The following is a 27,094-nucleotide window of genomic DNA, read 5'->3' as shown; positions in this document are numbered from 1 at the left end:
AATGTACCAATCATATTTGACAAGAACAAAGACTTTCAATTTTTAAAGAGTATTGAGCATTGGGCATTGGAATCTCAAAACAGCTTTTCTAAATATATCCATACAGACTGAGCCTATAAAAAGAAAAAAACCAAATGCAGTTAGCTACAACGAGGTGTTGTATAACAGTTTATAATGAAAACTCTTGATGTCTTCAATAAACGTTTACAAAATGTAGTGTAAAGCAAAAAAAGTCTCCTCAAGTGTGCCAGGCATAGACAAGAGAGGAAAGAAATCACCACCAAACAAAATTTCTGAAAGGCAATTGAAATCATAAAAGAGCATATTAATAAGTTCCCTAGGTACACAAGCCAGTACAGTAGAAATAAGTATAATGTACAAATTTTGTGATTTCTGTAAGGAGGAAAAACAGGAAGAAGAACTTGTAAAGAAAAGCTTTTACAAAAATATTTTTAATACTCAGTTCAACCTTAGTTTCAAAAGGGTAAGTACAGACACCTGTGATAAATGCGACAAATTTTAGATAAAAATAAATCATGATTCGGTAGAAGAAAACGCTTTAGCTCAGACAGAAAAAGACTTACTTGCATAAGGCGAAAGCCATAAGAACAGCAAAAGATGACAGTCATGACCTAAAGGATGCTAGCAAAGGTGCGATCATTTTCGACTTACCAAAAGCTATGTCACGTCCTGATGTATCAACTTTTAAAGTATATTATTCAAGGCAACTATGGACTTATAACTTAGGGGTCCATAACCTACAGACTAAAATAACCCATCTCTTTATGTGTCATGAAGGTCAGGCGTCATGTGGATTTCAGAAAATATCATCTTGTCTCCTAAAATATATCAGAAGCTTTCAGCCATCTGTGAAACACATATCTGGATTTAGCAACAATAAGTGGAGGCAAAAAGAGTCAACTGACAGTCAAATTTTAGTTCTACATTGTCAGAAACACTAATATTCAAACAGTAGCTAGTATTCATCGCTTTTTTTATTTATAAGTGGTCATTCTTATAATGAGTGACTTTGGTTTGATAAAGCTAAAAATAAAGAACCAAAAAGAACCTGTATGTACCTCAACATTAAATGGAACTGGTAACTTCTACAAGTAGAAAGTCCTTTATAGTGCAAATGGAAGATGATTTTTTAGACTTTTGAATACTTGCGCCATTCTTCAAGAAGAGCGTAAGTGAAATACAGAGCATGCAATGGTTACCTTTTTGAACAGGACAAACCTTTAACCCTGTTTTACAAGAAAACAGCTGGAGGTATTATACAAGAGTTTAGTGAGCTATCTATGAAACCCACTCGAGCTAGCAAAAATTCTGCCCTTCTGCCAGATCTCTTGCCAGTACCGATTGACAAAAGGCCTCAATTAAGCAAGCTAAATATTCGAATCTTTAACAGTTAGTCAACTACGTACCATGAGTTTTTCATAAATCTGCGACATGATCAACAAGCTGAAAAACTAGCAAACTTAGAAGAAGCAGATGTCGAAAATGACAATTTGGATCACCATAACGACACTGATGTCGATGAATCAAAGTCAATTATGTATTAGTGTTATGGTGAAGAATAAATTTTTACAGAAACTTTATGATCTTTTTATATTTTTAACCTTTGTGTTGCATTTCTTAGAAGTAAAAGAGTACAAGTGCTACTTAGCAACCTAATACTAGCTTCAAAATAAGTAAAGTAAATAAAATTATGATTTTTTGTTTTTGTTACAAATAATAATAATAATAATGCCTACAGTTACTTAATTGAATCAAGATCAAAAATCATGGCAATTACAGCGAAGGCTCAACTTTGAGCGGCGTTCACTCAAAATTTACTTTTTGTCACTTATACCCCTTTACTTCTAGGGTCCTCAATTAATGTTGTGTTAATGTTGTAAGATTTTGTTATAAATAAGATATCAAAATTATTAAACATAGCTCTACAAATTATATATAGCAAACAATCGGAAAATACGACAAAAACCTTTTTGCAAATTTGTCGTGTTTTCTTTACGAAGTTTGATCATGTTGGGACTATTCTCGTACGAGGTTATTAATGTATATTAAAAAGTTTACTTGCCCTCAAACCCTCGTGTTTATACGCCGACAAGGCAATTTTTAAAGAGGGTTTATTTCCTGATTGAGTCTGTCTCCTCTGCTTCACGACTTCCATTGGTACTCTCACTAAACATGCTGCCTAAAAAGTGCAATATTAATAAATAAATCAACATTTTTGGTTCAAGAAAGATGGACTTACTATATTAAAAAAATTTATAGCTCTTATACTTATACTATAACTTATATGCATAGCTCTGTATAGTTTTACATTTCTAAAAAGTCTTGCTTTTCTGTTTAAAATCCTGGATGTTTCTTACTTACTTTCTTTATGTCAGTATTTGCCATTGTGAAATAGGTATTTAGTAGTAGGTAGTAGCAACATTAAACATCGATGAAGACATGAGGGATATGGGAGTACGTGCTTGGCGGAGGAAGGCGATGGATAGGGACGACTGGAGAAAAATTCTTGGGGAGGCTAGGACCCACACAGGGTTGTAAAGCCAAAATGGTGATGATGAGTAGCATTAAAGTCACAATGGATGAAACTCAGACATGTGTACGAATACAAAACCAACGAACAGACTTTTTCAAAATTTCGCAGGGATAAAAGCAGCCAGATGGGCTTACCCCAACTTTGTTTAACCTGGCACTGGAGTATGCGGTTAGGCAAATGCAAACTAGACGAGGAAACCTACTGACCAACCAAACGGTTCAACTGGCCGCTTATGCCGATGATATTAATATTATGACTAGAACATCAACAGGAGCACAGGAAACATACGCAGCGTTAAAAACACAAACAAAAATGCAAGGTCTGGAAATTAACACAGAAAAAAACAAAAATAATGATACAGACAAGAAGAAATATAGTCCCACAAAACATTATACCTGACGATGACATTAAAACGGTTGGAAAGTTTACAGACCTGGAAGTAGAAATATATGCCAACGGATCAGAAGATGGAGAAATACGGAAGAGAATAACCCAGGCAAACAGAGCTTATTTTGCCCTCTCTCATATATTTCAGTCTAAAAATGTCCACCGAAATACAAAGATGAAAATCTATAAAACCTTAATACGACCAATAGCATGCTATGGCAGTGAAGCATGGGTCCTGAAAGAAACATCCAAAAGCAAACTCGATACATTGGAAAGGAAAGTACTGACGAGAATACTAGGACCTGTGAGGGAAAACGGAATCTTCAGAAGTCGATACAACAACGAGCTTTATCAACTTTATAAGGAAGCACCACTGTCAGATGTCAAAAGAGCACTGAATGCTATAATGCAGGGGAAAAGACCGGTTGGAAAGCCAAGAAAGCGCTGGGAAGACACAGAAAACAGCGACGCACAAGCCCTTTTAGGAGTCCGTATATGGAGAAGATCAGCCACACACAAGCAAGGGTGGAGGCAAAAATAAAGGAGGCCAAGGCTTAATTTGGGCTGTAGTGCTGTAGAAGAAGAAGAAGTAGGTAGTAGCTTTTACGTCTTTAGGGATAATCCAATACGAATATAGGCAGGCGTGAAAGCGAGTAGATCATAGGGATTTAGCAGGACCAGGCCGGGAATTGGGATATACCACAATTTGACCAAAAGGCTAAAAAAATGCTTATACTACGGAACTATTCAAACTTGTTGTTAATGAGGGGATAGAATGAGTTTCTTCAGATGTTAAGCTATCAGTAATATAGGAATTTTTGTTCGTGGAACGACGATTTAATTAGTTTTTGAATCCTTAAAAAGGCTGTCATTGCCATACTAAAGAGAAATGCAAATAACATCCATACAATGTCGTAGTGCTGTTAAGAATCATTCAGTACTCCATTTACTAAGAATTAAATATATTGCCTTAGTAAACGAAACAATTTAAGTACTTAATATTATCCGCTTTACAGTCATAAATGTTGATTGATCCTTCAACAAAAAGAAACATGTTTAATATAACTATTTTTCAATTGAACATATTGGTCTTAAAGGACTAAGGCTTGAAAGGTAAATCACTTATAAGGTAGTGCTACTTTGAAACAAGTTATACAATGCCGAACAATTTTTTTAACGACATGACCTACAATATAGCACAGTGTAGAAGGTTTTTAACTCCGAATTCGATCAACATCATTGATTTTCTTGAAATTTTAACAGCAAGTGAAAATACATTAACAAACAAAATCTGCCCTATGCCAATTGTGCTTTTACCTTGGGGGATGAAATCGACCCCAACTGGGAGGTTCGACCCTTTATATCGAAAATAACCTCAAGAATTGATAGAAAAATATATTCTAAGCAAAAAATGTTCTATAAAGTTTTTTAGAAAAATCAAACCTTTTAGACTTATAAAATTTCAATTTTTCTTATGTTTTTAATCGATTTGTCACGAATATCTCAAAAAATTTACATTTTATCGAAAAACTGTTCATAGATAAAATGTAGCTTATAAAAAATCAAATAATTTGCTTTTTTGATTTTTTCTGTAAGTCTAATACAAACCGAGTTAAACTCCTTGAATATGACAATTTCGTATTTAACCCATTGATTGTCATAAGAGCTAAGGTTAGGGCTCACAGTTAAACGTCTGCAAACTGCGTGTGAGTTACATGTGGTATACAAAAGTTTGTATTATCAGGCCATGTGAGCCACCATGTGGATCACAAGTAATGTTTGTTAGATCGGCCAAGTGAGCCACCGGTGGTTTACGCTAACACTACTTTTGCACCCAAATAAAATGTAGTGGCCTCACGATGTATATTGCTGGTCTTAGCGCGGAAATATTTTTGATCTGGCAACACCGACATTGGTTAGAAGTTAGTGGGTTCAGTTATTCGTTGCAACTTCTAGATGCATGTAGTGTCCTACTGTTTTCGCACATATTTCTTTTTAAATTTGTTTTAAAAACAATTTTACTCTGAAAATGGATAGCAGAAGCAAGCGCATTTGCTTTACACAATCATGGAAATGATTAAGGCTGAACTAGTAGTGAAACTGATTCTTTTAATGAACCGATGTATGAGCCAATTGTGCATGATTAAAAAAAACAGAAATATATTAAAAGTGATTCTGAAGACAGTAATGATGAGACATTTATGAATGAGATTTCAGCATGTAACGACCAACAGCTAATCGAAGATACAGAGTAAAATAAAAATGTTCCATCCACATCTAAACAAAGTTGTGTATCTGCAAGATCTGATTTAAATTCCACTGTTGATTCATCTGAAAGTGAATATATATTCAGGGATTCTACAGTATTCACTGCCTTCCCTCGCTCAACCGTTTCCATCACTCTCTGTTGTTCCATTCTCCATCGTTTAGACCTCTCTTACTCATGGCGTCGTCTACTTCGTTCCTCCAGGATTTTCGGGGTCGTCCTCTTTTCCTCCTTCCTATGGGGCTCCATTCGGTTATTCTCTTTATCCATCTGCTGTCACTAGTTCTTCTTACATGTCCATACCACTTTAGTATTTTTTGTTCTCTGTATGTTAGTATGTCCGTTTCTATTGATGTTCTTTGTGATGTGAAACATTGGATAATCCTGATAGTGACGATAGTGTACCTATACGTGAAAATGTTGTGGAACAAATTCCTATTTGGGGAAATAAATTTGGGATAATTCTCCTGAGGAAATAAATGCTCTATTTGTCGATGATAATATTATAGATTTTCTTGTAGCCAAGACCAATCGTTATACAAATCAAAAAATAAACTCAGCAGCTTAGTAGAGTTTCTCGAATGAAACCGTGGAAACATATTGACAGAAGTGGGATGAAAAAATTTTTTGGAATTATTATGTGGATGGGACTAGTTAAAATGCCAAGTTTAGCTTCTTACTGGAGTAATAATACATTATACTCTAACAAGATTAGCATAATAATGTCCCGCAACAGATTTGAAATTTTACTTCGAATGTTTCATGCAGCGAATACTGAGACTGCAATACCTGGAGACAGACTTTTCACTGTAAAATCATTCGTAGACCTACTTTTACCAAAATTTCAAACTGCTATAATACACCAGGAAACGGTCGCTTAGGTTTTCGACAATATGTACCCAACAAGAGACATCGATATGGTGTTAAAATTTTTAAACTGTGTCTTTCCAGTCGATATACATGGAATATCCAGATATATTGCGGAAAAGAAGCTACGTGAGGTGTAGGCGTTCCACAGAAAGTGGTTATGAACTTAATTAATTCTTTTTTGAACGCACTCCGAACATTGTACACCGACAATTGGTATACGAGTGTTTCACTGACGACAACTCTAATGAAATCCTCTACTCATCTTGTAGAGATTCTAAAATATAACCGTAAAGGTACTCCTAAGGATATTCCAGTGGCGGATACACGGGCAGGGAAAATGGAGAAATCCTCCCCCCCCCCCCCCAGAAGGTCCAAACTCCAAAATTAAAAAAAAAAACCTATTATTTATGCCTTTTATATAATTTTGGTTTATCTTTTTGATATCTTTTGGTTAGTGTCTCATTGGAACTTCCCCACCAAGGCAATGTCTAGATCCGCCACTGGGATATTCTGCCCAAAAAAATAAAAAGGGGAGAAATAATTTCACTCCAAAGTAGTGAGAATGTAGAAATCATAAAATGGTAAGATAAAAGTGAAGTTAGAGTTAGATTAAAAGAATAGAAGTGAAGAAACGACTGACTGCTAAATATTCTGTGTGTGACATATTTTTATGACTCGTTTCGTTATCAGCGATGGTCTTCAGTATCAACCGAAATTACCCAGTCTATCAAATTGAACTTATAAAACCTAGAATGATAATTCCAATATTAGTGTTCATTATTCTAAGCCAATAAAAATCTGATACACCTGTGGTACACACGGCGCGGCGTCTGTAAAAATGTAGTCCGTACGCCACGAGTGTTTCACGGTATAAAACATAAAAAAAAACATGCTGTAACGTTATAAACGTCAAATCTTTATTAATTTATATTTAAATAATTATTTTATTTTAATTTCTTTATTAATGTAAAAATTCCTTTACATTTAGTTTCTTTTTTACTATTTTTTCTTTAAAATGTAGTTGGCGCCCTCTGTCTTTCTTTTCTTCCCCTTCCTGTCCCGTAGAATTAATATTTGCCCTGTTCCATGTTGACAGAATGTAACGAGTCCGTTACTTTAATAATCCGTAAACATTTTTAAATACAATTTTAAAATCCCAATCCTCTTAATGCTTTTCTGAATTTTGAATTTCTAAGTTGGCTTAAACAGCGACACCTACGATGATGTAGGGCAACATGATCATCCGGCTAGCAATTAGAGCTCATTCTGGTTTTAACCTTTTGGTAGACAACATCGTTTAACAAAAAAAAAGGGGTAGGCGACAGAAGAAGGCTAAATTTGTTTTAAAGAATATTAATTTCGTTGGGAAGGAAGAATATATACAGTTTTAGTTGTTTCGTAGTGTATACCCGTTGATTTATAAGCCACTTCTAGTCGGTAAGTTGATTCAATTATAAATAACAGTGTAAAAACCATCAGCCATTTTAACTTCTATAATATCGTCATTTTTCCCTTCGTTAGGGATATATCTATCTGTCATTTATCACATTATTTCATTAAGAAACATTCTGGATTTAGATATAGTAATGTTATAAAATCATACCAATTTTCTATTTTACTTCCCGGCCTTAAAAACATATAATTAGGTATCCATTTTTAAAACTATCCATTATCTATTAAGTCTATCTGTACCTAACCTCTGTTTTACCCCATTTCTTATTACCTTTTATCCGTGACCCAATCTAGTTTGTCTTAAAAGCAATGTCTTGATGGGTCCCTAGACGAGAAACGAGTGTCCATGTTTTATCCCTATCCTATCCTTAATAATAATTTTAATGCTTAAAATTTGTAATGCTACTTAAGTTTGAAATTTATATTATCTTTTTATTCTTTCTGGGTAGAAAATTTTCATGTTGTGACTGGCTGTATGGCACTTGCCTATGCCATTAAAAAAAAAAAAAAAAGTCTATCTGTAAAAATATTCTGCCTCATATCGTTCTTTTACATTCAAAAATATTTCCGTAGCAAGTTTTCGTTAAAAATTATCTATTTGATCAATTTATTTTACATCAAATATTGTCAGACCATGCGAAGGTCACATTATCTACAAAATCATTACAGCTTTTTTCTTTGATACAAGCTTCCCAGCAACTTTTTGTAATATTTTTCAAGTTATTTCATTTGTTAATAAACCTTGTATTTTTCCCTTCTTTTTATTAAGCGTAAGGAGGAATTGTAACACAACTGTTCTTTTTAGCCTACCCCAAGAAGTTAAATCCAGGATCGAGGATTTTTTTTTCTCATTTATTTTTGGGGTTTTTTTTACAAGGAGGAAAAGAATTTGCGTTTTTGAATTTGCCCATTTGCCCGTCTGTTCCATCAGAGGTCCAGAGCTCTCTCAGACTACTCTCGGACCACTTCAGGATACCAGCCCGAAAGACTTCCCTTATTTAGAGGGTGGAACATTGTTCATTTTTTTTTTAATTTTTTTTTATTCATTAATTGTTAATAATTTTGTTTATAATATTTTGTTTCCAATCTTAAATCATACTGTTTCATTTAATAATAAAGACCCGTCATTTTTTCTAAATAATTATAATATATATGCAGTAAAATTGTCACGTCCAGGTCGAAGTTTTAAATCCTCCCATTTAACTCAATTTGTGAGATTTAATGTGTACACATCTAATCAGAGAGTTACTTATTAAGATTTTATTATTATTATATTTTCAAACCTTTGGACATTTATCCCTTCAGGATATTGTCCTCATTACTTTATTACAACCTTCGATTGAAAGCCAAATGACAGAGTTGCATCTCTGAGGCAAGTAATTACCTTTTTAGGTCAATCATTACAATTTTTTCTATATCTTATTATTGGTAAATTTAGATCATCAAGGATCAGTTGCGTACAACTAGGGCATTTATTTTTTTTTGTAGATAATTAACTAAGTTTACTGTACATAATTGGTGGTGGGTATTTTAGGGTAAATTTAGATTGTATATTGGATAGGGATTAAATTTTTGGTGAAAACTAAATATTTCAATTCATACCTGTATCCTTTTTTTTGTATTTCAGCAAATAGCTTTACAAGATACCTTGGAAAGTTTATGTTAATACTTTCCTGGCGCCCACTCACATTTTGGAGCAACTTCTATAATCATTTTTATTTACCTCAGTTATATACCTATAGATTGTTTATTACCTTGTCATTCATTTTTTTATTCTACGGTCTCTGTAGGGCATGCAAATTTGCCGAATCCTCTTTTGAGTGTTAAGTAGTCACTCTCCGGCACATTCAGCTAGCCAGCTTTAATTTATTTGTTTTGTTACATCCTTCCTCATTTGTTTTTGTTACAAGAAGAGCTAATTCCATCATGGGCATACGTCCTATGTCATCTGTGCAAACTTCATTTTAGTCTCCCTAATTTCTGTCAATCAAATTTTCTAACGTAGTGGAATATAATTTTTTGCCTGTTTTTGAAATTTATAAAAGAAGGCAAAAATTATTATCAGCTTCATTTTTATGGTCTGCAGAATTCTCTTGGGTTTATTGGCTGTATTCAAGATTTTATTGGCTGTATTATTGAAGAATTTATTTGGAGGACCTAACCACCTAATTGGGATACCACACAAATATATGGAATAACATGCTCTGAAGGACCTAACTGCAGCTGTCAGGAGGACCAAATTGTCTAATTGGGAGGCCACAGATAATTGGTAGCAAGCAGCCCATCGATGCCATGATACCATAAGAATCGTCCAAATTTTATTTGCTGTAAAGCATTGGCAGGGTTGTTTTTTGCTACTTAAATATTATTTTTTTATTTTAAATAAATATGTCTAGTTAAATAATTGTTTTACTTGCTATCAGCTGAGGGTTCATGGTTTAATTCCTAGTTTAAGACAAGACGAATTTACACTTGAGACTGAGCTAGGAGAAGCATAGACGATAAGCTCCCATGGTTGATTGAAGTATTATTTTTATAATAGCATTTCAATTCTAGTTGGTAGCCTTATCGTTAAAATACTAATACACATTTATGTCCACATATAGTCTTTTAATATTCTAAAAAAATCAATTATCAACTTTTTCTATAATGGCCTCAAAAGAAAAATAATGTGTGCAATCTTGGCCTATTGAAAAATTAATTATTTTTATTATATGTTTTAAAATGTTTTGTTAAATACGAAATTTTCACCTTTAATGAGTTATAAGTTATAACATAATATTGTATTGAAGCTATTATCTTGTGGCATCTTAAAGCAATTACTATTTTAATTGGGAATAAGCTACAATTTAAGTTTAAAATTAAAATAAGTTTATTGACGCTGTAATTTCCACTTCGGAAATCACTTCAGTATTTTGAGAACGATTTTCGAAGTGGAAATTGAAACGTCAATAAACTTATTTTAAACTTAAATTGTGGCTTTTTCCCAATTAAAATAGTAATACTTATCTCAGTTTATATTAAGCTTATAGCCAAATAAAGTTAAACAGTAATAAATTTTGTAGAATCTATAATCTTTATGTAAATTTCTTTATAGTTATCACATTTTTGTGTTATGGCCTATGCTTCCACGTGGAGAAAATTGTGTAACATTCTGCCAATTACACGGCTAATTTGACAATAATCTAACTTTAATATAAACATCTCGTTAATTTTTAAGGTTTATTAAGGAAAGACAAATAGAAAAATGTTATCCTTAAAATAAAAGATAAAATTGTTACGTATTAAAATATTTATAAATAATAAAGTGACAAGGCTAATTATTGGACTAATGTTTCGACATTAAATACAACTATTAGATAATATTATATTTACGTTTTTACAGTATTTATATTTTTTAAGAACAGAGCTTTCGTTTTCATTGTTAATCAAAAATAATTACAAAAATTCATCATTTACTCAAATATAACTTTTGTAGTCGATCAATGGTGATGGTATAGTTGAACCTATGTGCAGACTATAAAAAATCTGTTATTCCAAAAAGTTTTATTTTCTAAAATGCACATGGGTACTCTTCGTCCAATTGAAAATATTATTCATTTTCTAATACAAAAATTCAATCCCGCAGCTAAGAAATATCTCAAATGATTCAAATCTGTTTCAAATAGCGCAGTCGTCTAAAAACGATACGAACAAGCTGACTTTTGTTCAGAATGTCAATTTTGGGACCACAAAAAAATGCAAAAAAGTTTGCCACTCCTACAACGTCCTCTAAAACCTACCTCGTAGGGGAGAAACGGAAAACATCGATTTACCAAGAATCTGCACGCCTTAGAAAAAAATGTTTCAAATAAGAAATGTAGCTGAGATAATTTTGAACAAAAAAGTTTATTAAAACTTTTTGTGTAGAATGAACCGTTCTCTCAGAAACAGCGCTTGAAATCATTTTTTTAAACAAAATTTACTCTTATTTTACTCTTTATTTACTCTTTGCATTTTGCCGCAAATGAAATCAGTCAAGATATTTGTCGATGGACAGAGTACAAATAGAGAAGTACGGCGTGTATCGTCATCTTTTTATAGCTGGAGTAGTTACTGACAAAAATGACCTCTATTGGTTCCAAAATGACCAGTATGACCAATTATTTCAAAAGAGTTTTCAGCGATTAACACTTGTATAGAACAGCCTATACCACGAAAGTACAATACTTTATTTCTCTACATTTGATTTGCAACACAACAAATGATGGAGAGTGTTTGAAAGAGTTTTTAGCCGAGTAAAATTGTCAGTACTATGCCTTGTCGACTGTATTTTTGACTTAAGTAACTAATAATTATACTCACCACTTCGGCAACACCCCCTCCAAACATGTGTACTGCTGGTGCCGCGTAGCTTGGTACTATCCCTTCTGAATAATGTTTAATAGTTTCATAGGTGAGGAAGAAAAGAGCAGCTACAACAAACGAAAAATATTTTTATCAAATTTTCATTTGCAATAATGCCGATGTATACCCTTAACTTAGTAACTTAATAGGCATAAAAGACGCCATCGGTCGCTCTCATTTATATTGCCATTCGCCCCAAGTTTTCTTTATTTGCTTCCTGACTCTGCAAAACGTCCGAATGCAATTGAAATATATTTTAGAACTGCATTTTTAAAGTCAGATAATTCACTAGATCAATATTTTTATTTGTGTGTGTGTGTGTGTGTTTGTGCATTATTGGCTTCGGAGTCTCTGTCCATTCGCCATCTTACCTTTATGGGATTATTTTGTATTTTTTATTCGGAAGCTCTAAAGGAGTGACCCTTGCTTTCTACTCGTTTGCTATACAATCATAGTCCTGCTCTAATTTTACAAAGAAATATTTCCTATATATCTAATTTTACAATTATACCTTAGATTTTTATTTCTCTTATAACATATTATTCAGCTTGTTTTGAATTATTTCCTTTTGTTGTGTTCCTTTTTTTTATATATACATATATATATATATATATATATATATATATATATATATATATATATATATATATATATATATATATATATATATGCACATATATTTATTTATTTGTTTTTTTTTCTTATCTTTTTATCTTATATAATTTGGGATATTAGACTAGGATACAATTTGATGCTCAGGGGTCGATCAGAGCATTTAGACGAGACAGGTGGACCTCGGATGGACTTAGGGCTTTGCACGAAGGGAAAAAAACATAGGCTATAAACTTAATCTAATACATAAAATATGTTTATACAAAATTTGATAAATAGTAAAATCTTCTGAACTTAATAATTGGGTTAGGTTATATGGTTTGGCGATTTTGGGTATTTTGGTTATTTCTTCACTTAATACTTTTACTTCATTACTTATTTTAGAACAGCCTAATATCATGTGCTCTGTTGTACCTTCTTCTCCGCATGTACAATTAGAAGAATCACTTAATTTTATTTTATATTTATACTGCGGAGTTAAAACATGGTTGAACCTTAATCTGCACAATACAGAGAAAAACCGCTTACTTCCCGACAGTCTTGAGAACCAAGATTGGCTAGGAGGCTCGGTAACTATGTTTTTATAAAATTTTCCTTTTGGACTGCTTCTATACATTTCTCTCCATTCTGTTAGTAATATGGGCTTTACGTGGCAAGCAATTTCATTGTGAGGACATTTATACTTTAAATATTTTCCTGTTCTACTTCCTATTTTAGCTTCTTCATCTACTTCTTCATTTTCTTTTATTCCACAATGCCCTTTAATCCAAACAAGTGATACATTAATCTTTTGAGATAGTAGTTCATGAAGTTTAGTAATTATTTTGGTAAAAATATAATTACTATTGACCTGGTGGATATTTTTTATTTTGATAACAGCACTTTTACTATCTGAACAAATTGCAAATGATTCTTCTGTAACTTTCATATTACTTATATATAGAAGAGCTTCTAATATGGCGATTAATTCTGCCGTATATATTGTTAGTTTTTCATTTAATTTATAAGATTTTTTAATGTTATTATGTGAATCAAATATAGCGCAACCTACTTTATTGTTACTCTTTGATGCATCGGTGAATATATAGCGACATCTGGGAAGATACTTTTCTAAATCTTGCTTAAATATGTATTGTCTAATTCTTGGGTGAAATTTTGAATAATCTTGGAGAAAAACACAGTTCATTGGATGGATGTTGTAAATATTTATACTATATAATGGATCTATATCTGAAGAGTGTATTTTTTCTATTACGTTATGTATTACATAATATGACTCTGTAATAGTTAAACTTTTTTTCGACTTCCAATAACTGTGGGTAAGATCCGATGTCAACAGTATATTAATTTTTTGGACTAAGTCGCTTTTTTTGGAGCTTAATTTAGCTATAAAATTGGAAGCTAAAATCTTTCGGCGATATTTTAGTGGAGTTTCCGCTACTTCTGCAAATAAACAATCAATTGGTGTACTTTTTAAAGCCCCTAGGCATAGTCCTAGACACTTATTTACTACGTGGTCTATTTTTTCTAGTTGACTTTTTGAAGCTTGGTCGTAGAAGAAACAACCATAATCCAGTATTGACCTAATGTAGGATTTGTACAGAAGGATTGCTACATTTGGATCTGATCCCCATTTTGTTCCACATACTGACCGTAAGATGTTAACTCCTTTTTCTGTTTTCTTGATTAGATAATCTATGTGATTTTTCCATGTCATTTTTTTATCTAGATGCATTCCTAGGTATTTTACTGATGCACGTATGCTATACTTTGTTGTATCCAATGTTAATTCGGTTGGAATGTTTTTTCTTTTTCTCGTGAAAATGCAAACTTCTGTTTTTTTCCTGGAAATTTTTAGACCGTTTTCATTACACCATTTATTGAGGTTCTTATAAGCTATATTTAATTTTTTGCACCCTTCTTCAATATATTGACATGGTGAATATATACAAATATCATCGGCAAATTGTAGTATAGAAATGTTCTCAGATTTAATTTTACATTCCAGATCTGCTGTGTATATTAAGTATAGTACAGGGCTTAGTATACTTCCTTGTGGTAACCCAATATTGGTCGTTTTAGGGCCCAATATTTCATCATTTATATTTATTGAAACTGTTCTATCGGAATATAGTAATCTGATACGTGAGGTCAAAGCTTGAGAAATTCCCATTTTTTCATAGAGAATGTCTAATATTACATTATCATATGCTGATTCTATATCTACAAAAATTGCTGGAAATGATTTGTTGTTAGTAAAAGCGATATTTATATCACTTACTAGGTTACCTACATTTTCAATGGTTGAACATCCTCTTCTGAAGCCAAACTGTAATTTAGGTAATTTTTTATTGTTTTCAAGCCAATGAACTAGTCTGACTTTGATCATTCTTTCTAAAGTTTTTAAGACACAAGAAGCTAGAGAAATTGCTCTATATCAATCTGGATCTTCCGCATCTCGATTTGGCTTTAGAATTGGGATTGTTGAATATTCCTTCCAGCTTGTTGGAAATTCTGCCCGATTCCATGTTGTATTTATTATTTTGCGAAACATTTCTATACTTGATTCTGACAAACTAGCGAGCATTTTATAATAAATGTTATCAACTCCGGGCGCTGTATTATTGTTAGTTTTAAGGCTTTGTTTTATTTCCATACTTGAGAATTCCCTATCTATATCATCCGTGCTCAGTGAACTAATCGGCCGAATATTTGTTTCCACCCAACTTGGAGCAATTTTATTGAAGAACATTTCTACCCACTCCCCTACCTGGATCCTATTTTTTGGAGGATTAAATGTATTTTTTATTTTCTTTATATATTTCCATATATCTTTTATAGGTGTGTTTCTGTTAAGTTGTTTACAAAAATTTTGCCAAGAATCTTTTTTGCTTTGTAATATTATTTTTTTTGCGATTGCTACTGGATTTTTATATTTTAAATAGTTAGTTAAATTTGACTGCCTTTTGTAAAGCAAAAAAGCTTCTTGTTGACATTTAATGGCATTTGCACATATTTTTATTTAAACCGTATTAATAAAATATTTCTACATTTTGTATGTATAATTTTTATAGATATATTATATTTACTTACGAGAACAAGTTTAATGAATCATTTTTAAACTTTCTCTAAACTTAAACAAGTTTAATTAATAGGGTCTAGTTCGCGATGGTGGGGAGGAATAATAAAATAGAATATTGATAGCAAAGAATATGGGCGCATATAGAAGGACATTTCACTCTCATTTTTTAGTCTCGGCTGAAATTACATAATGTAACGAAATAACCCATCTCCGATGCGGGTACGTGTCACAGTTCTTAGAAGTATGCATCTAGACTATTCGATCGTTGGCATGGAGAAGATGCGCTTCCCACGTGAAGAATAGAGGTGGACTACTCCAGAATATTCTAGTACATAACCTGTATATATATACAGTAGACTCCCTCTATAACGAGAACTGAAATGGCAAACTAATTACCTCGTTATAAGCGGATCTCGTTATATCCAACAACAATAATACTGTGCATATATATGAATATGTAGTTTTCTAAAACATTAACTTTCTATAGTGAAGCCATTCGGAGCAATATAAGATGCTAATAAATATTGTTTGAATGGCGTTTTTAAAACAAAGTTGTTTACTTTTATTGTCAATGAAATGCATTATAACAAAAAAGAGTTGTTTACTTTTACTGTCAATGATATACGTTAAAACAAAAAATCTGTATTCTGTAAATAGGTATAAAGCGTATAAAGTTATTTTGTCATTTTTGACTGCTTTAAATTGTCCAGTATTCTATCTATCATATTTTCTAAAGATGTGAAACAGTTTTATGCTTCCTCATTTGCGTTTTGTCCTTGGATAAAGTTTCTGACAACCTTTAAACACTCTCCACATCTTGTCTATTAGGACCCATATTATTAGGTGTGAATGGTCAACCCTCTACAATGACACTTGTGAATCATAAATTTTACATTTCCGACTAAGAATCATAAATTGTAAGAAGTTTATTGCGGGCGGCCCGCAGTTAAAAAGGGTATTTATTTATAGCTACGGCCGGGCCAAAACGTAAAAAACACGTTTTTCAATCTTATTTTCTTCGTTATAAGCAAATTTACCTCGCTATAGAGGGTTATAGTGCAATAGAAATTTCACGGGACATCTAATGTACCTCGTTATAAGCGAAACCTCGTAATAACCGTGTTCGTTATAGAGGGAGTATACTGTATATATATATATATATATATATATATATATATATATATATATATATATATATATATATAGTAACGAGGACAGTTTTGTTAGTTGATAAGATATTTTCATGCTGTAAACTTATAAATTAATATATTTATATAAATTAGAACCGCTCGTTTTATTTAAAAACGATACAATAAGTTAAAAAATATTTTAGTTCCTTACCGTACCACTAGGGAGCGCTACTACTGCTTCTAAAATATGAAAGAGTGACACACCAGAAAGACAGAAACACCAAAGTGTTAAAAAATGGCATGTCTTAGATGAGGTATCTTGTTTAGACTATCGACACATTTTGAAATAACAGGAAATGAGCCTATCAAGGAAACTTATCGTAAAATAAATTGGGAAACATATCAGGCAGACCTGGAATATTGTTTAGGTGCGATTAAAGGACCCATCATTGATTCATATATTCATTCATTCATCTATGAATAAAAAAATCATTTATGAAGATTATATTTTAGTAAATGTGATACATTTATATATAAAATTTATTTTAATTGTAATTAATATCATCAGTTTATATTCAATTAAGTATAGAGACATTAAGAAGATTATGTTTTACTAGTAGTTGTTATTTTAAATGAAGATTAAATAGTAGATGATGCCTATTGGGCTGAAATACGTATAAACGGATGCGCAAGCTCCCTATACGTGAAATAAAATCCTAACTGTCTTTTCCTTGTTATTTCGATATACTCTGTACGAGTACTAGAAACCAATTCGCTAAGAATTTTGCTTAGTTGAAAAGATATGTTGTGGAATGCAAGTTTTAGATTCCCCATGTCTCTCTTAACACCTTTATCAACGTCTGTTTTTGCCTTGCAATTCTTAGAAGGCACAGATTAAAGCGGAATTCTTGAATTTGGTTTCGAAAATTAGTCTACGATTTTATTATCAGATGTCGCTACATTGCGTCTATACGAAGCCATGTTATAGTTGCTTCCTAAGACAGAGAAGAATTATTTCACGTTCAGAGCGCTTGCGAAAGCCGTTCTGATGATGCCTATTGGGCTGAAATACGTATAAACGGATGCGCAAGCTCCCTATACGTGAAATAAAATCTTAACTGTCTTTTCCTTATTAAATAGTACCTATACAGCGTGAAAACTTTCACATAGAGTGTTTATGAAAAGATACTGTTTCAATAATATTTCAATAAAAATATTTCAAAAATAATCCTGGAATGCTTTTAGTTGTTATTAAAAGATTTTGGATGTCGGCGAAATAGAAAAATTCAAAATTTAGTAAAAAGTTTTACTGAATACTTTTTTGAACAGAACAATTGTTCAATGAAATAATTTCGAAAATAGTCTAAACTTTTAACGAAAAGTTTTGAGAAATATGAAATTTTTAGTTGAATATACATATTTTGAAACAATTTTGAATAATTAAACCTATTTTTAATTCAAAGTTTATTTACATGTAATAAAAAATAAATACTAAAATTTTGGAATTTTCATACCTTTTTATATTTTAAAATTAAAAATAATTTAATATAATAAAAATAAAGATTTTATTATGAAAAAAACATAGAAAGGACAGTTAAGATTTGATGTCACGTATTGTTCCTTTACTATCCACTTATACGTATTTCGTATTAGCAAGATTCGTCAGAGCGACTGATGTAGAAGCCCTGAAAAAAAAACAGTTTGCAAATCACTGGCGTCGAAATTTTATTAATCGTTGATGCATAAGTTACATAGCTTCGTTCGTAGGGGGACAACTCCTTTCCCACTTCTCTAGTGGGAGAAGTCTACCTAAGTCTATCTTTCATGATATAGTTTTAAGCCGACGGCCACATTTTGAGTTTATGCAGTCGCCCTCTTCAAGAGTGTTCTGAAGTATGATAACCGTGACCAAATCGCCCATTTGAAATGGACAAACGTCCTTCTATATGCGTCCATATTATTTGGTGATAGGTTCAAAGCACTAGAATGTTCCTTTTTTCTTTCTGTTTTACTTCTATTTCCAAGGATCTTGTATCCCTAATTGCCTTGAGAATTCAAAAAAATCCAGAGAAACAAAAACAATTCCAATAAAATGATCACACAAAGTTAATTCCTTTAAAAAATGCGAATTTTGGAATAGTGCTGCCCCAATTCACCATTTTTGGGCAATTGTAGGATTAGTGATATAAAATAAATTTTGTTATTCAATTTCTTATGATAGTCCAAATATCTGACGTAAGCTGGTTTTTTTTGCCAATTCCAAAATATTTTAAAATTCGGCAAGGATTGAACAACATAATTTAACTTATCTTTGTTATTTTGGCATGTAAATAAATTCCTTAATGTTACTATTAACTATTTTAATTATCAACATAAACCTACAATGATAACTCTAAGATTGACCTCCAAAATTTAAAAATTTTAAGAAATCCTAACTTGTACCATTATTATCAACCACACATTGCGATCTTACCATGCAAACTTAATTGTTACACGAGTGACATAGAAACCTAAAAACTCGTATAAAATATTTCACACAGTTTACTTCAGCCTTCTTAACAAGTACGTCATCACATCACAATGAAAGTTATTTACGAAATTTATGAAAAATTACCTTTCCATCTTTTTGGCATAAAATGGAATTTCATCGTAATAATAAAATAGAAAGGTTGTATATTTGTAATTTGAATTAAAGTTTGAATTCCTCTTAGTCCAGTCGGGATGTCATTTGACCTTGCATGGCGAGTGTAAATTTAAAATCGCGACTGAATTCCGCCGCCGCATTAGCCGCCACCCTTTAATTTAAAGGAAAATCGCTTTGGCTAAATATCTCAGCCATTTTTAACTTTTTAACAAAAATTGTGAGAAGTGAAATTGTTGCAAATGCAATTTCCTACAATTTCTTCTGTGCAAATTTTTTCGTGCGGTCGATATTTTCCGAGTTAAGGGGGAAAATAGTGACAAAATTTAATTATTGAATTATACCGTTTATTATAACTTACGACATAAACGTACATAACAAAAATGGAGACAATTATATTTTATACAATTTTGATATCACCACCAAAATAAAAGAGTTTACACCACGTTGTTTCACTGTAACAACATTATTTTCGGTTGTGGCTTCTCCACACATAACACTACTCGCTCCAATCCCTTAATTTTTGTTTATGTACATTTATGCCGCAAAGTTAATAATAAACCAATCTCTGCAAGATCTTCGCTCGCGCCCTTACCGCTTATGTACAACCTTAAATATTGATTTTAGCAAAAAACAAATATACCTATCAAAATTGTATAAAATATAATTCTCTCCATTGTTGTTTATGTACAGTTATGACATAAAGTTAATAATAAACTAGATAATTCAATAATTATTCTTTGTCACTATTTCCCCCTTAACGCAGAAGGAACAAGGCAGAAGGTAACAAAATTTTACAACTAAACATGCTAATAGACGCACAAGACAGTCCACAAGTAAGTTCTAGAACTTTGGTCTCTAATCATGACATCAGCCAGTCAAATTTCAATAATAAAGTACATAATAAACATAAAAGGCATCCTTACAAAATGAATTCAGTGCAAGAATTAAATAGAGATGACCCAAATAGATTAGACATATCAAATCAAAGGGAGAGGAAATATTATAAAAAGAAAAGTGTATGACATAACTAATGACATAATAATATAGTCTGAAACTATAATAACATGGAAAAACAAAGACTATGTCATACCAGAAAGGCTGTGTGGTTCTTCAATCTCATTGATTCAATAATGGAATTTGAAATTTTAAATCACACAGGAGAAGATGGAAATATAAAGACATAGAAGAAATATTTCCCCATGCCAAAAAGGAATGGTTCTTCAGTATAAATGATCAGAAAAATGCTTATGACGTATCAAAATATAGGAGAGTATACTCGTAATGACATGGAAAAAGCAAAGACAGCATTGTGAAAAAATATGTTATAAAGGGTTATTCAATACAAATTATTAGAGAAAGGCTATCAGATATTAAATGAAAGTGGATAGAAAAGGAATGTATCAACATAGAAAAGTAAATATTGTATGTACCCAAAAGAGTAATCAATTGTATCATTGGTATTAATGAACCTTGAAATAGTAAAGCAGGTGTTGTGATCTGTTGCAAAAGATTAGAAAAAACCATATTACTTACATAACAAATGAAAGGAAGATGAAGAGGAATATACAGAAATAAAAAAAAAATAAGATTCTATAGAATGAAGGGCAATTGGTATTAATGGTTAGATCACCACTTATGTGACCTTGTTGGAAAGTGGAGGTGATGTGTAAGTTAACAACAAAATGGCAAAACAGCAAATATGGAGTCATGATACAAGGCATTAGAATGGTTCTTTGGTATGAATGATCAGAGAAAATAAGTTATATAAGATAATGACTGATTTGATGTACACATTGTAGAAAGCTTCATTTTTATCAAGTTATCAAGTGAGGTACAACATCCCACAGCCCTTGATAATAGTTTGTTTACTTGGTCACAAAGAATTGATTTCAAGTGGGATAGAAAACCACATAAGTTAGCAATCATGCAAGATAACAAGTAAAACATTTCTTCACTTGTTAACACGCTTGCCACCATTGCTTTAATTGAGCATCTAATCATAGACATATATATTAACATAGACAAGCATACCAGCTGCACATACTGACAACAAGAGCTCTTGCATTTGTTCGATCTGTTCCCTTTTAGTGCATTGAAACTTTTCACTCTCTCTTTCTCTCTCCACCAAAGAGACAATGCAATACTTACTTACTTGATGTAAGACAGACACAATGAACAATTCAACAGAATAACAAAAGTTTCTGTACAATACTTTTGTCATTAAACTGCACATTCAACCATGCTTTTTTCAAAAATGTTATACACAAGCTGCAATTTTTTTCTTTTAAAATAATGTTGGTGTTCATGATTATTATCTTTTCTGTACATATTTCCAAAGATTCAGTGATTAATGTTTCTTTATTCTTTAAAAGGAAGTCTGAAGATTAACTTGAGATATTATTCTAACCAAACTAGACTAACTAATAACAAGTAGAAAAAGAGGAAAAGAAAGTTTTCAGGCATCTTATAGAGCTAAAAATAATTTATAGATGTTAGAAATACAAGTCAAAACCAACATGAGCCTCACAAAATTATTATACACACAAAAATTACCAATTAAAATATTGTTGAAAATGAAATTAGACGAAGATGAATGAAATAAAACGAAAAATAAAAAATTCTTTGTGGAGATGTATTTTTATGTAGGCTATTATACTCAGTTTGCTGAACCCAGTAGCAACTACCTAGTAAATTTAATAATTATTTTTTGTCAAGTTGGTTAAATTTTAATCGACTGGCTGGAAATTAGTACACAATCCAGCATACATGCTCATAGCCAATATTTTAAACAAAAAAAATAATCACATGCAGTTTATTAACAAAATAAAACTGTTCAATTAAAACAAAAGTTTATTTTTTTAATTCTATAGTTGTTTATAGATTAGTACTTATAAGGTCCACTAGCTCAACTCCGGCATATTTTGACAGATTCATAGCTGGAAACCTACAACACAAAAGTTCCTAGGTCACAGTCTCTCTCTCTTGTCGTTTCCTCATTGCTGAGGATCGTGATTTCCTACAATGCGGGCTGTCAATTCTCTCCATCTCTTGCGATTTTGGGCTGCTCTCATGGACTCGGAAAACGTCTCTCCGGTGGCTTTCTGTACTTGATCTGACCATCGGATAGGTGAGCGTCCTCTGCCTCTACGTCCTTCTACGTTTCCGCACACAATTAGTCTTTCTAAGTTGTCATTGTCTCTTCTCGCAATGTGGCCAAAAAACTTTAAAACATTTGCAAGACACTGAGAGGAGAGTCTGGTCTGAATGTTTAGCTCTTCGAGAATCGACTGATTGGATCTGTGCTCCGTCCACGAGACGCGTAGCATTCGTCTCCAGCACCACATTTCGAATGCGTCAATCCTTTTCCTATCCTCTGATTTTATTGTCCATGTTTCGGCACCGTAACTGAAGATTGAAAAAATGAGTGTCCGTACCAGTCTCATTTTGAGTTTTTTGGATAAAGAGCGGTCCTTCCATATTTTTGACAGTCGACTCATCGCATTCTTGGCCATCCCTATTCTTCTGCGAATTTCCGTATGGGAGGAGGCTGCATTGCTTAAGGAAGATCCTAGATACGTGAACTCGTCTACTTTCTCGAATTGATTTAGGGCGCCTGTTGTTTGGAGGATATTCGCGTGGTCCACAATCATGATTTTTGTTTTCTGATTATTAATCTTGAGCCCACACTTGTTGCTTTCGGTTTCTACTCTCTTTATCAGTCTCGACATCTCTTCTTCAGATGTTGCTATCAGTGTTGTATCGTCTGCGAATCTTAAGTTTGAGATCTTTTTTCCTGCAATGGAGATGCCGCCTCTCCATCCATCGAGTGCGTTCCTCATTATGTATTCTCCATATAAATTGAACAGGTCTGGAGATAGTATGCACCCTTGTCGTACACCTCTGCTGGTTTTGAAGGTATCAGATTGCTGGTTTTCAATTCTTATTTTAACTGAGTTATCTTCGTATAAGTTTTTAATTAATATTGCCAAATGATCTGGAACTCCCATCTCATAAAGAACTGTCCAGAGAACTTCCCACTTCACACAATCAAATGCCTTTTGGTAGTCTAGAAAACAGATTATTATTGGAATTTTAAATTCGCGGGCCTTTTCTATGAGCTGCCGCATATTAAGTATTTGCTCTCTCGTACCCTTCCCTTTGACAAAGCCTGCTTGTTCTTGGGGAATTTGTTTGTCTTATTGTTGCAAACGGCGTTTAATGATTCTTAGTAATATTTTGCTTGGATGGGAAATCAGTGAGATGGTACGATAATTACTACACTTTGTAGTTGTTCCTTTTTTATGGATTGGTATGCACAATGATGTGCGCCATTCTCTGGGCCACTTTCCGCATCTCCAAATTTTATTACAAAGTTTCCACATTATGTAACATCCTTTATCTCCCATGTTCTGAAGGAGCTCTCCCGTGATATCATCGCAGCCAGGGGATTTATTCTTCTTGAGGTGAGTTACAGCTTCTTCAATCTCGGACAGCAGAATTTCAGGTTCAGGGTTGTATGCGATGTTCTCGAGGGCTGAAGTGTGGCCTAGATTTACGTGTTCTTCCCTGTAGAGCTCTGAACAATAGTTTTTCCATGTTTCCAACACTCTGTCGATATCACTTATGATAATACCATGTTTGTCCTCTATTGCATAGTTCTTGGGTTTAAATTCTCTCGCAAGAATTTTCACTTTCCCGAAGAAGTCTTTGGTTTCATTTTGATATCCGTGATTTTCTATTTCTTGACAGATTTCAGAGATGTATTCTTGTTTGTCTTTTCGGCATCTTCGTTGAATATCTCTGGAGAGAGCTTTATATCGTCGTTGCGCGAGCAAAATCTGCTATGTGTAGAAAACTAAATTTTACAGGGGAGACATAAAACTGTTTTGTTTGAAAATGGTACGTTGTGTAAGATAGTTGTTTATGGAAGATATATGTAGAATAATCATATGGTTAATGTAAAAGCGTATTTTACTAAGTCTGAAATAGGCACTGAGATTTATTTTTGTTTTTGTGAAAAAAAAAATTACATAGCAGATTTTACTTGGGAGATTTTAGTAAATATCAGATTTTGCCTAACATGTTCAAACAAATTGTTTCTTTTATTATTGATTTAAAAATAAAACAAATGAATATTCAACTATATTTATTGAGAATTAAACAAAAACAGAAACAAAAATTAGAAATTTCTAAACGAAACATTAAATTTACTGAAACATTTTGTAAAGCTTAGGTATAGTCCTCAGGATGTCGAAGTTTGAAGTATACACACCCATCAGGAGTGTATTTGAGTGCTCGTATGTCGACAACTCGTGGATCTCCTACAGACTTCCCCGGTCTTATGCTGTTGAAATTTGATGGGACACTTTCATAGTTTAAAAAAAACTCGTAATGTACTTGATTCACAAAATAAGCCTGGCGCGGTCGTGCTGATTTCATTAGTGTTATATAGTGAGATGGCGTCCATATTGGAGCTATGAACACAGATTCCAGTGTCGAGTAAACCGAGTCTACTTCCATCATAGTATGACCAGATTCAAGTATGATCTGCTCAATTGTGATATTCAATTCTTTAGCCAGATCACTTAGAGCACTGCACAAAACTTTGTTTCGGTTCTGATAATTGCAACCATCGGATACCAAAACGAACTCTGTATAACTACGCGGACAGTTACGAATGAAGTCCACAATACATGACGTAAATTCGTTTAATGATACCTGGCCATCGGCTTCGTGCCATACGTACATGAATACATCTCTTGATTTCAGGTTATATAATGTAAAATTATGCAACTGAAGTTTATGCCTATAGTAAGCAAGAGATGCGAACAGTTTTGGACTCAATAGAACACACTGCAAATCCATCGTTACTACAAGTCTTGTTTCTGAAGCAGACTCTTTTGCAGCTGCCTTGGCTTCACGTGCTTCATTCTTCATTACAATGTGAAGATCATACTCGGACTTGCTTATATTTCTAGTATCAAACTCAATACACTTGTCGCATTGGTCTTTGCGAGGATGATGTATGGAGATTTTATTTTTATTTAATATTTGGCACATAATCTTACGTGACACTGAATCAATATTATTTTCTACACACCAGTGTTTGTAGATTTTGTGCATATTATTGTATGATTTAAAATTACTTTCAACATACGGATATTCTGTCTGACTCCTGCAATAATGACTTGGAACTTTCGGTAAGAGTTCAATCCAACTTTCAACATTTTTACGATTAATTTCTGATTTGATACAGAGTTGCTTTCTTCTTCTACAGCTGGCTCTGTTACATCGTTTGTGCCTGTAGTATTTGCTGGTGCCGTCCATCGTAAAAATGTATCACGACTAAGATTAAGTGTGTTTAGAAAAAACATTCGACACACAAAGATTCGATTGCCTGACGAAGGTGATTTTAAATGTCAATCACGTGAACAGTCTTTCTTCGATTTGACATTGTTTTGATTACCTCTTTTTCTTTGTTTCGGAGAGTGTATGTCAACATTACTTTGTACGAAAACTCTTTTTGCCTCCCAACTTGTTAAATTCCAAAACATAATGTTAATCTATTTTCTTTCGTCGTCTGTTATTTGGGCACATAAATGAGTTCTTTTTGTTTTCTGTTGGACATCGTCATGTTTACATCTTGGCAGTACACCTCTCTCCTGTCTTTCTACTGCCTGAGTTATCTTTCCTTTTTCATTTTTCTCGAAGCCAATGTATGTTTTTCCCATCAATCGATTCTTTTTAGCTGTCCGTCTTTTATAAGCTGGTGCTCTTTTCCTGGATAACCTAGTAATGGATTCCTCAGTTTGGTCGGCCGCAGCTATGTCCTGGGGTTGGTCGACCGTAGGTGTGTCCTGGGGTTGGTCGACCGTAGATGTGTCCTGGGGCTGTTCGACCACAGCTGTGTCGAGAGGTTGGTTTACCATATGCGTGTGTTTAGGTTGATTGACAGCAGTCGTATCCTGGGGCTGATAGACCGCAGTTGTATTCTCAGGCTTGTCGACAGCTGGTTTGTCTGGGGGCTGATTGACCGAAGTTGTTTCCCCCATATATATAGAAGCAGAATTTGGACGCGAGTGTACTTGGACAGAAGTGGTTAGGATTGGCGTCCAATTTGGATCATTATAGTCATCATCCGAGCTAAAATCTTCGTTGTCGGTAGTACTTTCATTCAAAATTTGTTCCATTTCAGCAGAGGTTAAAAAACGCCTTCTACCATTGCTTCTATGAGCCATTGTCCTGAAACAATGGTCATAATAAATTTTATGCATAATTTTATATTATAATTTAATTATTAAATAATTTAGTTCGGAGCCTAATAATTGAGTAACTGAGAAAAATAATGTATAACAAGGCTATAATATGAGTTCATGATGCACCTAACCTCAAAAGAGAAAATAAAATTTTGAAATGATTTTATTAGCAAATGAATTAAAAAATTAATACAAACCTTGATTTATAAGTTCCCTATCGAAATAGTTTATTATAAACTGAAGAGAAACACTAATTTTAAAATTGCGAAAGAATGCAAAAGAAACAAGTTATTACAATATGCACACACTGCACCATAGAACAGATAAGTTGTGTTGCGTGGTAGCGACGCACGGCCGCTAGAGTTTATAAATAATGGACTATTCCAATACAACGCCAACTGCGAACGCGGACGGCAGCGAAAAGTTTATAAATCGCCCGTATAATACTGCATTGT

General features: G+C 33.0%; 1 protein-coding gene across 3 annotated transcripts in view; it reads right to left on the bottom strand.

Annotated features, from left to right (window-relative positions):
• LOC140437445 (mitochondrial S-adenosylmethionine carrier protein) overlaps positions 1-27,094 on the bottom strand; it is a 40,679-nt gene that overhangs the window by 11,880 nt on the left and 1,705 nt on the right. For 2 of the 3 annotated variants that reach the window (XM_072526981.1, XM_072526980.1), the window contains exons 3-4: positions 11,874-11,983; positions 2,084-2,200 (exon numbers count right to left, since the gene is read on the bottom strand). In XM_072526981.1, coding sequence (XP_072383082.1) covers positions 2,084-2,200; positions 11,874-11,983 — 227 coding nt within the window. The remainder of the gene's footprint in view (positions 1-2,083; positions 2,201-11,873; positions 11,984-27,094) is intronic. The other variant, XM_072526982.1, reaches the window with a different exon arrangement.

This window comes from Diabrotica undecimpunctata, chromosome 3, assembly GCF_040954645.1.
Source record: "Diabrotica undecimpunctata isolate CICGRU chromosome 3, icDiaUnde3, whole genome shotgun sequence".
Taxonomy (NCBI): Eukaryota; Metazoa; Arthropoda; class Insecta; order Coleoptera; family Chrysomelidae; genus Diabrotica; species Diabrotica undecimpunctata.
Note: the sequence above shows the minus strand (reverse complement) of the source record. Positions and strands in the feature narration are given on the sequence as shown.